This window comes from Chrysemys picta, chromosome 6, assembly GCF_011386835.1.
Source record: "Chrysemys picta bellii isolate R12L10 chromosome 6, ASM1138683v2, whole genome shotgun sequence".
Taxonomy (NCBI): domain Eukaryota; kingdom Metazoa; phylum Chordata; order Testudines; family Emydidae; genus Chrysemys; species Chrysemys picta.
Window position 1 is genome coordinate 336,589 of NC_088796.1, and position 14,167 is coordinate 350,755.

Below are 14,167 nucleotides of genomic sequence, written 5' to 3' on the forward strand. Positions count from 1 at the left end.
TTGTGCAGACGGCGTGCCTGGTTTTCCTTACTGGAGTGAGGGAGGCCTGGGACTCAGAGCAGGGCTATTGGCTCATGGCTGGGCTACAGGTGCAGCTGGAGGCCTCAGGCAGCGTAAGGGTGCCATCGGGTGCTGCACAGGCAGGTGGCCCGAAACAGCACCTGCCCTGCAGCACCCCAGTCAAGGCTAACACAAGAGGCAGGGGGTGGGTGTAGCGGTGACGGTCCCACCACACCCCAGGGTTGCAGGTGCCCACCCCATCACCCTGCCCTTCCCTGGGCTCTGCAAGCTGGGCAGGACATTGTCACAGAGCCATCAGTAGGGTTCAGAGTTAACAGGGGAAGGGACTGGTCTCCCGGACCCTGGCCCAAAGACACCCCCTGCTTGGCCACGCCTCTTCCCGCTGAACCTGCTCATTGAGCCCGCCCCTTCCCACCTGACCCCGCCCATCAGCCCCGCCCACCCGGCTGCTCCCAGACGGCTCTTTCCAGCAGGGGGCGGGGTCCTGCGCAACCCGGGGCCGAAGGAGGGGGGTCGCTGGAGTCCCGCCCCCCGGGCCCACGCTCGCCCTGCAGCCGCCCAATGGGAGGTGCTTCTTAGATGTCACGGGTTCCGTTCAGCCAATGGGCGGGTGGCGTTCCGTCGCTTAGGCGACAGGGCCGGGTGGGGCCGTGAGCGCATGCGCCCTCCGAGGGCCGGTCCTCACGGTGTTTACTGTCTCCATGGAGACAGCAAGGCGGATTGCGCAGGCGCAGAAGTGATTGGAAGACCCGAGATGGAGCGAGAGCGGCCGCGCGAGGACGGGACCCCGCAGGGGTGAGGGGGCGGTGCCAGGGCAACGGGGTCATGGGTGGGGGCAGAGTGCAAGTGGATCAAGGTAACGCGGGGGGGGGGCTGGCGTTGGGTCAGGGCACGTGGGGGGCGGGGCCCGGTGTGGGAACAGGGGGCGTGGCCTGGTGTGGGGAATGGGGCACGTGGGGGCATGGCTTGGTGTGGGGAATGGGGCACGTGGGGGGCGGGGCCTGGTGTGGGGAACAGGGGGCGTGGCCTCGTGTGGGGCACTGGGCATGTGGGGGGCGGGGCCTGGTGTGGGGAACAAGGGGTGTGGCCTGGTGTGGGGACCTGGCCACGTGGGGGGCGGGGACTGGTGTGGGGACCTGGCCACGTGGGGGGGCGGGCTCTGGTGTGGGGAATGGGGCACGTGGGGGCGGGGCCTGGTGTGGGGCACTGGTCACGTGGGGGCGGGGACTGGTGTGGGGACCTGGCCAGGTGGGGGGCGGGCTCTGGTGTGGGGAATGGGGCACGTGGGGGCGGGGCCTGGTGTGGGGCACGTGGGGGCGTGGCTTGGTGTGTGGACCTGGGCACATGGGGTGTGGGGCCTGGTGTGGGGCACAGAGCATGGGAGGGGCCAGACCTAGGGCATGTGTGGGATTTAGGCTCAGGGTGTCCGGAGTATCTGGAGATGGGGCATGAGCCGGGCTGGACCGAGCCTCAGGGGCCCGGCCACCACAGCACAACTTCTGCTTTCCTTTAAAGAAGGGAAGTTTCTGGCTCTTGCAGCCATAAAGTAAAGCTTGAACTGACCCCGGGTGAGCGTTGCAGCGACGCTGCCTGTGTCTGCAGAGAGTCTGAGCTGATCTCTGAGGCGGGGAGCTGGGGCTGGAGGAACTGATACAGCCCTGTCTGCCTGAGGCTGAGATGAGTGCTGTGAGAGGGGGAAGTTCCCCAGGCATCTCAGTGGAGTGTTAGATGCCCTGCCAGCCCCACCGCAGCAGAGGGATCTGTATAGACCAGGTGGGGAATAGCACCAGGGGCATGGCTCCTATCAAAGCAGATATCTCAGAAGCTGGGTTGTGAATGCTGGGGGACCTCCTTGCTGCTACCCCGTGTCACAGACCCACAAGACTGGAACTGTGTCACCAGCTTTGGAACAGTCTCTAAGAGGAGCCCGTCAGTGTTCCAGACCCCTGGGGGTCTCACTCTTCCTCCAGGGTCAGCCACACAGCTTCACCACCTCCTGAGACTGGACCTCTGGGCCTGCAGCCCCCTGCGTCACCCCGTGAGCTCTGTTCAGCAAGTCCCACTGAGACTGACCCTGATGGAGACGTGTCCACTCCGCAGGGATTAATGCACCTCGCCCAGCGCTGCCAGAACAGTCGGGTCTGTCCGTCACCTGGACACAGCACAGGGAGCCCTTAGGGGAGCCCAGAGAACTGACGGTTGGAGCATCCTCCAGTCTGGTCAGCCCAGAGCCCAGCCAAGCTGTAGGGAACTCCATGGGCAGTGGTGCAAGTAGAAATCATTTCTTGCTGGTACTGCACTCATGAGAGGGACACGAGGGGGCACCTGATCTCCCCACATGACCCTTCATGTGACTCCTCCCTGCCCCAGCCTAGGGCCCCCACGCTCTCCCCGTCCCCTCCAACACCCCCTTTGTATATACAAACATCAACGTGCTGAACTACTCACTTCCCCCCTCATATGTAGTATTCAGTCTGTTTATGTGGAATATGGGAGTTGGGTGAGGAGCCATTTCAGCATATGTATGACTTATTAAAAGACAAATTTTAAGTAGAACTGTATCCTTAACTAACTATTGTACCTACCTGTGACAATGCGGTTCTGGTGGAACCCAACAGAGAGGGCCAACTCAGGACAAATTGCTCAAACAGGGCAGTTACAGCCCAAGGCTGGGGTTTTTCCACCTCTAAGGCAAACCAAACCAGCCAGACTAAGAGGACTTCGGTCTCACCCCACTGGCTAACCGCAAGTCTCACAAGCAATCTCCTTAGACACTCCAGTTTCCCAGTATCACTACCAGTACCACTCGTTATGGGGACAAATGGTTATGAAAACCAATACCCAAATAAGAGAAAAAAGGTTCTCCTGATCCCAAAGGACCAAACCCCAGACCCAGGTCAATATACAAATCAGATCTTACCCACAAATCACGCTGTTGCCAATCCTTTAGAATCTAAAATCTAAAGGTTTATTCATAAAAGGAAAAAGATAGAGAAAAGAGTTAGAATTGGTTAAATGGAATCAATTACAGACAGTAATGGCAAAGTTCTTGGTTCAGGCTTGTAGCAGTGATGGAATAAACTGCAGGTTCAAATCAAGTCTCTGGAATACATCCCCCGCTGGGATGGGTCCTCAGTCCTTTGTTCAAAGCTTCAGTTTGTAGCAAAGTTCCTCCAGAGGTATGAAGCAGGATTGAAGACAAGATGGAGATGAGGCATCAGCCTTATATAGTCTTTTCCAGGTGTAAGAACACCTCTTTGTTCTTACTGTGGAAAATTACAGCAAAATGGAGTCTGGAGTCACATGGGCCAGTCCCTGCATACTTTGCTGAGTCTGAAGGCATATTTGCCTTCTCTCAATGGGTCCATTGTATAGCTGATGGTCCTTAATGGGCCATCAAGCAGGCTAGGCAGAGCTAATCTCAGCTTGTCTGGGATGTCACCCAGAAGCATAGCATAAGTTTGCCATACAGACAGTCTAGAGCCAATATTCATAACTTCAACTACAAAACTGATACACACATATAGACAGCATAATCATAACCAGTAAACCATAACCTTGTCTTAGACACCCCATTTGACCCCCTTTATACAAGATTTGGGTGCCACTACAGGACCTTGGTTGCAACAATGATATATATGGTCCCAGTTTATGTCAATAACGTCACACTACCATTGTATTTCAATGGGGGATTCAACTTCCTTTACAGGAACAGACTCCTGAAACTCTTACCAGCCCACAAAAGTGGTCCATAGTCATGCAAATAGTCTCACTGTCTTCAATGGGATTGATCAAATGATTAAGGGTTTACAGGATTAGGTTCCAAGTTTGTAAATTGTTCTGGACAAAACTGATGCCTGAGCTGTCAGATCAGAAGGAGCTTCATTCGAATAAAGGGGGGCAGACATGTGATAACTCTTAGCGCCATTGCTAAGATGAGGAACATATTGTCAGCAAAGTTCTTGGCAGATTCCTGAGGCAGCTGGTTTAAGGGCGTCAGTGTCCGGCATTATAATCTTCACTTCTAGTTCTCTGACCCACAAAGCTGAAAAATGAGGCATTTGTTTTCTTTGTTTTGCTGCTCCAGTTCCAGTTAACAAACTGCATGTTAGACTAGTTTGGCTGCAAAGAAGAATTCTTTGTACGCTGGGGCCAACACCTGATTCCCGTCAGGCTGCAGAACTGGGCTGACATCAGAATCCAAACATCCTCTGGCCAGTGCAAGCAGAGGCATTCCTCTAATGATCTGAACTTGATGTGATGCAGTATGGACGTCATGGATAATTCAGACCAATGGGGAGAAACAGAATCAAAAACACTGGTTAAACACCTTCCACGCCCCCACTCTCCCCTCTTGAGGACTCCTGACCAACTTAACAGCACAATACATATGCTAACAAACTTAAACAAAGCCTTTGTTTAAGTTTGTTAGCATATGTATTGTGCTGTTAAAGCCAGTTAAAGAATGAATGCCCTCCCTAACAGCGTTCTGCTCCTTTAAGGAGCAGCATGCAGCCTGAGGATGGTGGTGGGGGGGGGGGGCTAGCTCCAAGTCTTTCCGGTACCCTGTACCCGCTAAAATCTCTTGCCGGTACTGCATACTGGAGGGTCCTGCCCTACTTGCACTCCTGCCCTTGGGTCAAGCTCTGTCTGTCTCACCATCTGATCTTGTAGGTCAGACTCCAGGTGAGAACTGGACTCCTCCCAGCTGCCAGCTCTGATCTCCCATCTCCCAGTCCTTTGTTCTCCGGCTGGGGAATGGTGTTCAGCCTCCCTGCTGAGAGGTGGGAAATCCCGATCCCTCTGGGGCCTTGGTCACAGGGTGTCAATATCTGGGTGACTGGAGTTGCCACTGTTTTCTCAAATGCTCTACTGATGTGGGGACCAAGGCCCACACAGCTCGATGACACACACACCTGTCTCTTAGCCCGCCCTAGAGCAAACAGCCCTTTTCCACCCACTTGGCAACAATGCAGCACACAGGGGAAACTGAGGCACACAGGATTCTCAAAAATATTACAGAAAATTCCAATTTCCTCACACCGTTCCTCTCCGGGAAGGAACAGGAAACCCTGGTGCTCCTGAAGGGAGAGGGGCCCTGCTGCAGCTCCTGCCTCGTTGTGGGGGAGAATGGCGGGACCAGGGGGAGAGGGGAGGGCCATGGGGCAAGGCTGCATAGGTAGAGCCCCATGGTCCTCTGCATCAAGGTGCACCTAGGCCCTGGTCTTGCTGGCTCTCTGGGTTGGGCCAAGGGTGATATGGCGTTTGCTGTGGAGAGCAGGCGTCGATTGTGAGCCCATTGCGCTGTGACCGTAGTGTAAATGACAGTGCTTTCTCCTTCCTCCTACAAACAGGTCAGCTCTTACGGAGCAAGCCTTGCTGCACAGCCAGGGAGAGCTGCCAGGGAGCAACGGAGAGACGCCGTTCAATGTGGCTGAGATGTCGCCCTGCCACAGAGAGCGATCGCCTTGCATGGCAGAGACGCCTGGAGAAATGCCACCCAGCAACGCTGAGATGGAGCCCTGTCTGGTTGAGATGCCACCCTGCCATGGAGAGCCGGGGGGCAGCCTTGGAGAGCTGCTGCCCTGCGTGGTCGAGATGCTGCCCAGCAAGGCTGAGATGCCTGAGGAGCAACCGAGGCTTGTGTCCCGAGGGAAATGCCTAGTCCATAACTGGCAGGAAGAGGTAATTCCCCCATCTGTTTGCAGCAAAGCGTCTGCCTGCTGGTATTCACACAGCAGCACAGACAATGCCACATTGATGCAAAGCATGGTGACGTCCCTACATCACTGCCCCGTGGCCACCAGCCTGGCATCACCCCACTCTGCCAATGGCCCAGGGAGGCCGCTATCCCCCTGCCCCGCACTCTGCATAAGGCCAATGGCCCAGCGAGGCCGCTATCTCCCTTCCGCATTCCGCATCAGGGCCCATCTAGCCTGGTACCCACCCCTCACCCCTCACTGTACCGGATCAGAGCAATGCCTAGCGTCTGCCTGAGTCTGTAGGCCCCTGCGGCTGCTGCTGCTGCTCTGGGCTTCCCAAGCAGCAGCAGCAAGGAACTAACGAGACTCTGGTCAGTTTCATGGCTGCTTCGCCATCCCTGTGAGCAGTGGGGGTGCTGTGGAGTCCTACGGCAGTGTCTTGTGCTGAATGGTGCCAGTGGCTGCACTGCAGCCATTCCTGGTGGCAGGTCACATGTATCAGACACCCCCCACATGTATCAGACACATGGCTGATCTCCACCCGACCTAACATCTCATTCATTATTGAAATGTCAGCATCAGGGCCCCCCCCCCCCCCGCCCCCCGGAGAGGGCTCTCCCAACCCTGTACACTCAGCACCAACCAGGATGGGGTTCCCGGGGGGGGGTCCTATCCTCCCAATAGCCCCAGTGCCTGCCAGGATAAAGAGCCACAGGGTGTGTGGGGATTGGGCCTTTCTGTTCAGAGGCTCAAAGGATCTGTCTCTTTCATGCTATGGCAACACTTGTCTGACTCTCCAAGCCAGTCGTGGCTCAGTGAATTGAATTCCAGGGTGGGAGAGTCCAATACCCTGATGCCAGTTTTCCATCATAAATCCTAGACTCCAAGGCTGGAAGGGACCAGTGTGATCATCCAGTCCAACCCCTGCACAGCACAGGGCCCAGGACCGGTCCGACCCCCTGCACGGCACAGGCCCTAGGACCGGTCCGACCCCTGCACGGCACAGGGCCCAGGACCAGTCTGACCCCTGCACGGCACAGGCCCTAGGACCGGTCCGACCCCTGCACGGCACAGGGCCTAGGACCGGTCCGACCCCTGCACGGCACAGGCCCCAGGACCGGTCCGACCCCTGCACGGCACAGGGCCTAGGACCGGTCCGACCCCCTGCACGGCACAGGGCCTAGGACCGGTCCGACCCCCTGCACGGCACAGGCCCTAGGACCGGTCTGACCTCTGCATGGCACAGGCCCCAGGACCGGTCCAACCCCTGCACGGCACAGGCCCCAGGACCGGTCCGACCCCTGCATGGCACAGGCCCTAGGACCGGTCCGACCCCTGCACGGCACAGGGCCTAGGACCGGTCCGACCCCTGCACGGCACAGGCCCCAGGACCGGTCCGACCCCTGCACGGCACAGGGCCTAGGACCGGTCCGACCCCCTGCACGGCACAGGGCCTAGGACCGGTCCGACCCCCTGCACGGCACAGGCCCTAGGACCGGTCTGACCTCTGCATGGCACAGGCCCCAGGACCGGTCCAACCCCTGCACGGCACAGGCCCCAGGACCGGTCCGACCCCTGCATGGCACAGGGCCTAGGACCGGTCCGACCCCCTGCACGGCACAGGGCCTAGGACTCGTCTGACCCCTGCACGGCACAGGGCCCCAGGACCGGTCTGACCTGCTGAATAACAGCGGCTGGAGAACTTCCCTGGATGAATTCCTGTTCGAAGGAGAGCAGCTTTTAGGAAAACATCCTATCTTGAGTTACAAGGGTCAGTGATGGAGCATCCCCCAGGACGCTCAGTAAATGGCTCCAATGGTGAATTCCCCTCCCTGCGAAGCACTTACACCGTAGTTCCTGTCTGAATGTGTCTGGCTTCAACTCCCAGCTGTGGGATCATGTTACACCTTCCTCTGCTAGACTGAAGAGCCACTAGTCAGTATTTGTTCCCCTTGTAGATATGTGCAGACTGTGCCCCGGGGTGCTGGCCTAGGAGGGGTCACCAGGGATCGTCACAGGGGATCTGAGGGAGAGAGAGGAACAGGGGTGTGACCCCTGGTGGAGGGGGGATGGGCTGGACAGTTTGCTGCCATCTGCACCTTTTTCCTTCCCCAGGGCCAAGGGCTGGTTTCCCTCTTCCCCTTTTGAGAGTCTCTGACACAGCGAGGAAACCTTGCTTGTCTGGACCTGCAGGAGAAAGTGCCCCGGTCTCAGGCCCTGCTGCTCTCTGGGCTCGTGTTGGTGCGAGGCTGTATCTGTGCAGCACGTCTCGCTGTGAGGAGGGGTCTGCAAGGCCCTGGTGCTGTGGCGGCCCCCGCCAAGGGCACAGTCCTGGCATTAGCAGGCGTTGGCACAGCAGCTCTGTGGCTCGGAGCTCCTCGGGGATTGGGGGAGCAGAGGAAGCTGGAGAAGGAGCTGGGCTTGGGGTGAGCTGCCCTCAGACCCGTCTCCTTGGCAGGCTGCTTCGCTGCAGAGGAGTGGTGCATGCTGGGTACTGCAGTCTCCACAGGCCGCACTGCCCTATAGCCGTCCTCCTTTGGCGTGGGAGGCTGGGGCTGGGGCCGGGGCTGGCTGTGCCCTCCTCATCCTGGACTTCGTGCTGCTGCTGCTTGTTTCCAGAGAGCCACGAACGAGCTGGATCAAGTGCCGAGTCCAGAGCTGGGCAGTGAGGGCTTCTTCTACCGGCACGGGCACCACGGGCTGCTCACCCTCCAGCTCCTCTCGCAGCTGGTCGACAGCACCACCATGAAGGATTCCTACCGCAGGCCCCGGAGGACCGGGCTGCCTGTGAGAGGTGAGGCCCGGGGCCCTGGAGCAGCTCGGGTGGGGGGCGCAGGGATGTGGTTCCATGTGCTCCAGTGTGAAGGTGTTGTAGCACCCTGGGCCACTCGCCTGTCCCTGTGCACTGGGGCCTGTCTCTGCCCAACTGGCTTCCCAGGGGCCTGCAGGCTCAGTCTCTGTCTGTGGGGATGGGCCCCATCGCCAAGACCCAGTGTGGCTGGACGGGCCTGGCAGCGCTGGTCTGTGGAAGGGGGAGCGCCCCACCTCCGCCATGGCAGCCCCCATCCCTGTTCCACGGGCAGGGAGCCCACCTGGCTTGGGGGCAGTAACAGCATCAGTCTTAGCTTTTCCTCCAGGCAGCTCCCAAGCTTTTTGTAACTGTCTATGCAGGGATCACTTACCCACCACTGGAATGCAGCTGCCTCTGGGGTGGGGCATGCCAGCTGTTTAACAGCCCCACAGCGACACAGCCATGTGGGACAGGAAATGAAGCTGTACCATGGTGTGTGAGGCGGCACAGTGCCCCAGCATCCCGTGGGGGCAGGGGGGCGAGTAGGGATGCAGCAGGACCGGCCTGTGCTCCGTGCTGCTGTAATGCTGTGTGTAATGGCCCCTGCCTCCCTCACGTCTCAGGCTGGCTGATCTGTGACCCCCCTACGCCGCTCCTTGCGGGCTGGTGCTCATGGGCTCTTGGCTGGGCAGCATGGCTCACTCTGGGTCTCAGGCGCCCGGGCTGTATCTGTGGGTCTAGGTCGCTGCCCTTCCTTATCTGGCCATGGTGCTCCCTGCGCCTCGCGGGCTGCCCTTGGGTTTTCTCTTGGCCTCCCAGCCCGCCCCACGCCGCTGCCTTGGCAGGGGCTCTGAGTCCAGGAGATGCACTACAGTGCCTGCCCCGTCTCTCCCCACAGGGCAGCGGGAGGCCATGCTGGAGTTAATGCTGTACCAGAAATACAGGTGAGCTGCTGCCCCTTCCCTGCCCACGCTCAGGCTCCCTGCAGGGAGGGCGGGTAGGGCAGTGCTGGAGCTGTCTGTCTGTGCTGCAGTGGGAGATGGATCTCCAGCCTGGGTAGCAGCCCTCACCAGGCCGCTCTGAATCACAGTTGGGCATTGCAGCTGTGGCAGGGGCTCGGGCTAGCCTCCCGGGCTCTAACCCGCCCGCCCTACCGACCCCGGGGGCCAAGTGTGGGCTCCCCCTGAGTCTCCGCTGGTGCTGCAGCGTCTCCATTGCTGTTCTTAGCGTGCTGGCCGGTGTCCGTCCCCCCGGCGGGGAGGCTGGGTGCCAGCTGCGGCAGAGTCGAGCGCTGAGCAGCCGGTGCTGGAGAAGAGCCTGTGGAAATGCCCCGATGTGCTGCTTGGCTTCCCTGGCACTGCCAACATTCCTGTGCCTCCTGCCCCCGCTGGGTGCTGCTTGCCCTGGATTCCCGCCCCCAGCCCTGGGTACAGGCCCTCCAGATTTCCACAGCTCCAGCACAGTGTCACAGGGCGCCCCATGGGGCTAGGGCACGGGGACATCCTGTGGGGGTCCTGATCACTGAGGTGCTGGGGAGCCAGATTGGGAGCTGGGGAGGGGGAGGGGTGCATCTGTCTCATGCGCAGTTTTATCCTGCATACCTAGAGCCCCAGCCCGGCCTGGCCCCTCTCGAGGCTGCCCGGCCCAGACTGGTACTCAGCCTGGAGGGGGATATGAGACACTTGGGTGGCCCAGGCCCCGCCAGGTGAGCGCTCCATGTGGCCCAGTGCCAGGTACCTGTCTGGATTGCAGCACCCCCGCGGGGCGGCTGGCGGGCTCACTGAGGTGGGTCACTGCTGCGAAGGGCCTGGGGCCACTGCCGACTGATTCCTGGTTCAGCCCTATGGTGATAGGGCAGCGTGGGCTCGGACCCCGAGGTGCGAGTTCAGGGGGGCAGGGCTGGGTCCCCAGGGACAGGGCAGCGTGGGCCCGGACCCCAGAGCTCAGAGTTCGGGGGGGCAGGGCTGGGTCCCCAGGGACAGGGCAGCGTGGGCCCGGACCCCAGAGCTCAGAGTTCGGGGGGGCAGGGCTGGGTCCCCAGGGACAGGGCAGCGTGGGCCCGGACCCCAGAGCTCAGAGTTCGGGGGGGCAGGGCTGGGTCCCCAGGGACAGGGCAGCGTGGGCCCGGACCCCAGAGCTCAGAGTTCGGGGGGGCAGGGCTGGGTCCCCAGGGACAGGGCAGCGTGGGCCCGGACCCCAGAGCTCAGAGTTCGGGGGGGCAGGGCTGGGTCCCCAGGGACAGGGCAGCGTGGGCCCGGACCCCAGAGCTCAGAGTTCGGGGGGGCAGGGCTGGGTCCCTAGGGACAGGGCAGCGTGGGCCCGGACCCCAGAGCTCAGAGTTCGGGGGGGCAGGGCTGGGTCCCTAGGGACAGGGCAGCGTGGGCCCGGACCCCAGAGCTCTGAGTTCGGGGGGGCAGGGCTGGGTCCCTAGGGACAGGGCAGCGTGGGCCCGGACCCCAGAGCTCAGAGTTCGGGGGGGCAGGGCTGGGTCCCTAGGGACAGGGCAGCGTGGGCCCGGACCCCAGAGCTTAGAGTTCGGGGGGGCAGGGCTGGGTCTCTAGGGACAGGGCAGCGTAGGCCTGGACCCCAGAGCTCAGAGTTCGGGGGGGCAGGGCTGGGTCCCTAGGGACAGGGCAGCGTGGGCCCGGACCCCAGAGCTCAGAGTTCGGGGGGGCAGGGCTGGGTCCCCAGGGACAGGGCAGCGTGGGCCCCGGACCCCAGAGCTCAGAGCTCGGTGGGGGCAGGGCTGGCTCCCTAGGGACAGGGCAAGTCCAGCTCAGAGTCAAGTCGAGGCCTGCGGCCTCCTTGTTCCTCGCCTGCACCCTGTGCTGAGCCGCGGGGCTGCGTCATGCTCCAGGCCTGGGGGTTTCCTGTTGCTTTTCCTTCGTGATAGCGCCTGGGGCCCATGTCCTGGCCAGCTTCCCCAGCCCGTGATAAGGGAAGCCATTGTTGTGAGCCTGGGAAAGCAGAGGCAGCAGGAGAGATTAGGAGCCCTTCCAAGGAGTCTGGGGGGCAGCGCTCCCCCCAGGCGCAGTGTGAGCAGGCGGGGCTGGGCCCGGGAGCACTGGGGGTACCTGTTCTAGCACATGCCCAGTGGGGAGGGAAATGCCCGGGTGGCCATGGGCCTGGCCTGGGGGATGGCAGCTGGAGGCCGAGGAGGGGCACCATCTCTGGGTCTGGTGGGGTGTCCCAGCTGGCCCATGGAGCCCCGAAGAGGGACTGTTCTGGGGGGGTCACAGGGGGCGGCCAGCGGCTTTGGGTGTCTGACGAATGGGAGCCCTGGGGGCACGGCCCAGGCAGGGCCCACGTGATGCTGCAGGGGCACTGGCTTGCCGGGACAGAGAGGACGTCGGCTTTGCTCCCCCTGGCCAGCCCCTGGGAGGCTGCAGCCCAGCCTGATATGTGTCATTCTGCAGCCAGTGCCCGCGTGGGCACCAGGGCACAGCCAAGCCCTGCTCCTGAGCACGTTAACACTCCCCCAGCGCCACCCTTGGGAGGGGGCGGGGCTCTTCACAGACTCCTCCCCTGGGGCGGGGCCAGGGGAAACTCTGTGCAGGCTCCTCCCCATGGGGGCGGGGCTCTTTGCAGCTTGGGTCCTGTGTGGTTGCAGAACTTCCCCGCTGGGCCACGGGGGCAGGTGCCTGGGGAGCCGCGACCCCGTCCCTCAGTAACCCCCGAATCTCTCTGCAGGAAGGAGACCCTGACGGAGCTTTACCCTCCCGCCGGGCCCATGGAGTCGCTCTCCACCACCCACCGGCACTACTGCAAGGAGGGCTTCCAGCCCGTACTGCCGCCCCCCAGCAGGGTGAGACCAGGGCCCAGGACTCTGCACCAGCCTGCAGGGAAGGGAGGTGGGGCACAGGGCGGGTGGGCTGGGTGGGGGAGGAGGGGCCAGGCAGAGGGGTAGCTGGACGGGCACGTGGCCGGGTACATGGCCAGGGCAGGGACCTGGCACCTGCACTCTCCCAGCTGGGGTAATGCGCAGCCTTTCAGCCCCTGCTGGTCCTGGCGCTCGGCATCACAGCCAGCGCTGACGGGGGCTGAGCTGCCCACGCTGTAGTGCCCGCCTCGGGGAGGCTGGGGCATGCCGTGGCCAGGAAACTCCCCTGGGGGGTCCTCAGACAGGGCAAGCCGAGCGCCCATCCCAGGAGCTTGGGAAGCCTTGGGGGGTGCAGCTCCCTGCACAGCCGGCGGGCACTCCCTGCTGATGGGAACGCTCTGCGTTTGTGCTTCTCCCAGCCCCACGACTATCGCCTGGAGCAGCCCCACACCTTCTGGCTGGAGAGCGCCCGCCAGCTGCCTGTAAGTACCCCCAGTCCATGCCAGCCAGGCTGCCTGCGGGCAGCGAGCGACTACCCCAGCAGCTCAGCCGTTCCCACCTGCCTCCCGCGCACGGCTCCTGACCCAACAGACTGGCAGCCACCCCCGCGGGCAGGGGAGTGGAGTGACGCCTGCTCCTCTCCTCAGCACACCTCTGCCCCGTCCCCCAGCCAGGGGCCTGCCACGTCCGTCACATCCCTGCAGCTGGGGCCCTGCCGCGTCCGCCACATCTCCCAGCCGGGGGCCTGCCGCGTCCGCCACATCCTCCCAGCCAGGGCCCTGCCGCGTCCGCCACATCTCCCAGCCAGGGCCCTGCCGCCTCTGCCCCGTCCCCCAGCCAGGGGCCTGCCACGTCCGCCACATCCCTCCAGCCGGGGCCCTGCTGCGTCCGCCACATCCCCCCAGCCAGGGGCCCTGCCGCCTCTGCCCCATCTCCCAGCCAGGGGCCTGCTGCGTCCGCCACATCTCCCAGCCAGGGCCCTGCCACGTCCGCCACATCTCCCAGCCGGGGGCCTGCTGCGTCCGCCACATCCCCCCAGCCAGGGCCCTGCCATGTCCGCCACATCTCCCAGCCGGGGGCCTGCTGCGTCCGCCACATCCCCCCAGCCAGGGCCTGCCACGTCCGCCACATCCCTCCAGCCGGGGCCCTGCTGCGTCCGCCACATCCCTCCAGCCGGGACCCTGCCGCCTCTGCCCTGTCCCCCAGCCAGGGCCCTGCCACGTCCGCCACATCTCCCAGCTGGGGCCCTGCCGCGTCCGCCACATCTCCCAGCCAGGGCCCTGCCGCGTCCCTCCAGCCGGGGCCCTGCTGCCTCTGCCCCATCCCCCAGACGGAGGCCTGCCACGTCCGCCACATCCCTGCAGCCGGGGGCCTGCTGCGTCCGCCACATCCCTCCAGCCGGGGGCCCTGCCGCGTCCGCCACATCCCTCCAGCCGGGGGCCCTGCCGCGTCCGCCACATCTCCCAGCCAGGGCCCTGCCACATCCCTCCAGCCGGGGGCCCTGCCGCTCTGCCCCGTCCCCCAGCCAGGGCCCTGCCACATCCCTCCAGCCGGGGGCCCTGCTGCCTCTGCCCCGCCCCCAGCGAGGGGCCTGCCACATCCCCCAGCTGAGGCCCCTCCCTGGAAGCCCTGCTCTGTTCCCCTGGGACACTGTCCAATTCCTCTTCTTTCAGGGTGTCTCCAACATCCGTACCAGCGACACCCCCTTTAGGAGGAACGCGACCTTCACCACCCCGATCAGCGAGTACCTGGACCAGCCCCTGCCCTACGCCCCAGAGAACTACCCCAAACTCTAGGCCCCGCAGGGCAATAAAGAGTGGACGGGAGCGGCTG

At 62.7% G+C, this 14,167-nt stretch overlaps 2 protein-coding genes across 4 annotated transcripts; both read left to right on the forward strand.

Moving 5' to 3' along the window:
• The first annotated feature begins 631 nt into the window (after positions 1-631).
• SPAG8 (sperm associated antigen 8) lies at positions 632-14,160 on the forward strand. Of its 3 annotated transcripts, XM_065598582.1 has the most exons (8): positions 632-816; positions 5,376-5,706; positions 8,343-8,517; positions 9,413-9,458; positions 10,120-10,219; positions 12,205-12,319; positions 12,754-12,816; positions 14,008-14,160. In XM_065598582.1, exons 1-8 carry the CDS (start codon positions 680-682, stop codon positions 14,043-14,045), a joined length of 1,005 nt encoding a protein of 334 aa, XP_065454654.1. In that variant the 5' UTR covers positions 632-679; the 3' UTR covers positions 14,046-14,160. The 3 variants fall into 3 exon arrangements, with proteins under 3 accessions (XP_065454654.1, XP_042702996.1, XP_005314615.3); XM_042847062.2 differs by lacking the exon at positions 10,120-10,219 and having other exon boundaries at positions 646-877; XM_005314558.4 differs by lacking the exon at positions 10,120-10,219 and having other exon boundaries at positions 647-816.
• LOC135984157 (basic proline-rich protein-like) lies at positions 12,963-13,928 on the forward strand (the record flags this gene model as incomplete). The annotated part of the gene is made up of 1 exon (XM_065598549.1): positions 12,963-13,928. A coding segment is annotated over one exon (966 nt), but the record flags the coding sequence as incomplete, so codon positions are not given.
• Positions 14,161-14,167: the final 7 nt, after the last annotated feature.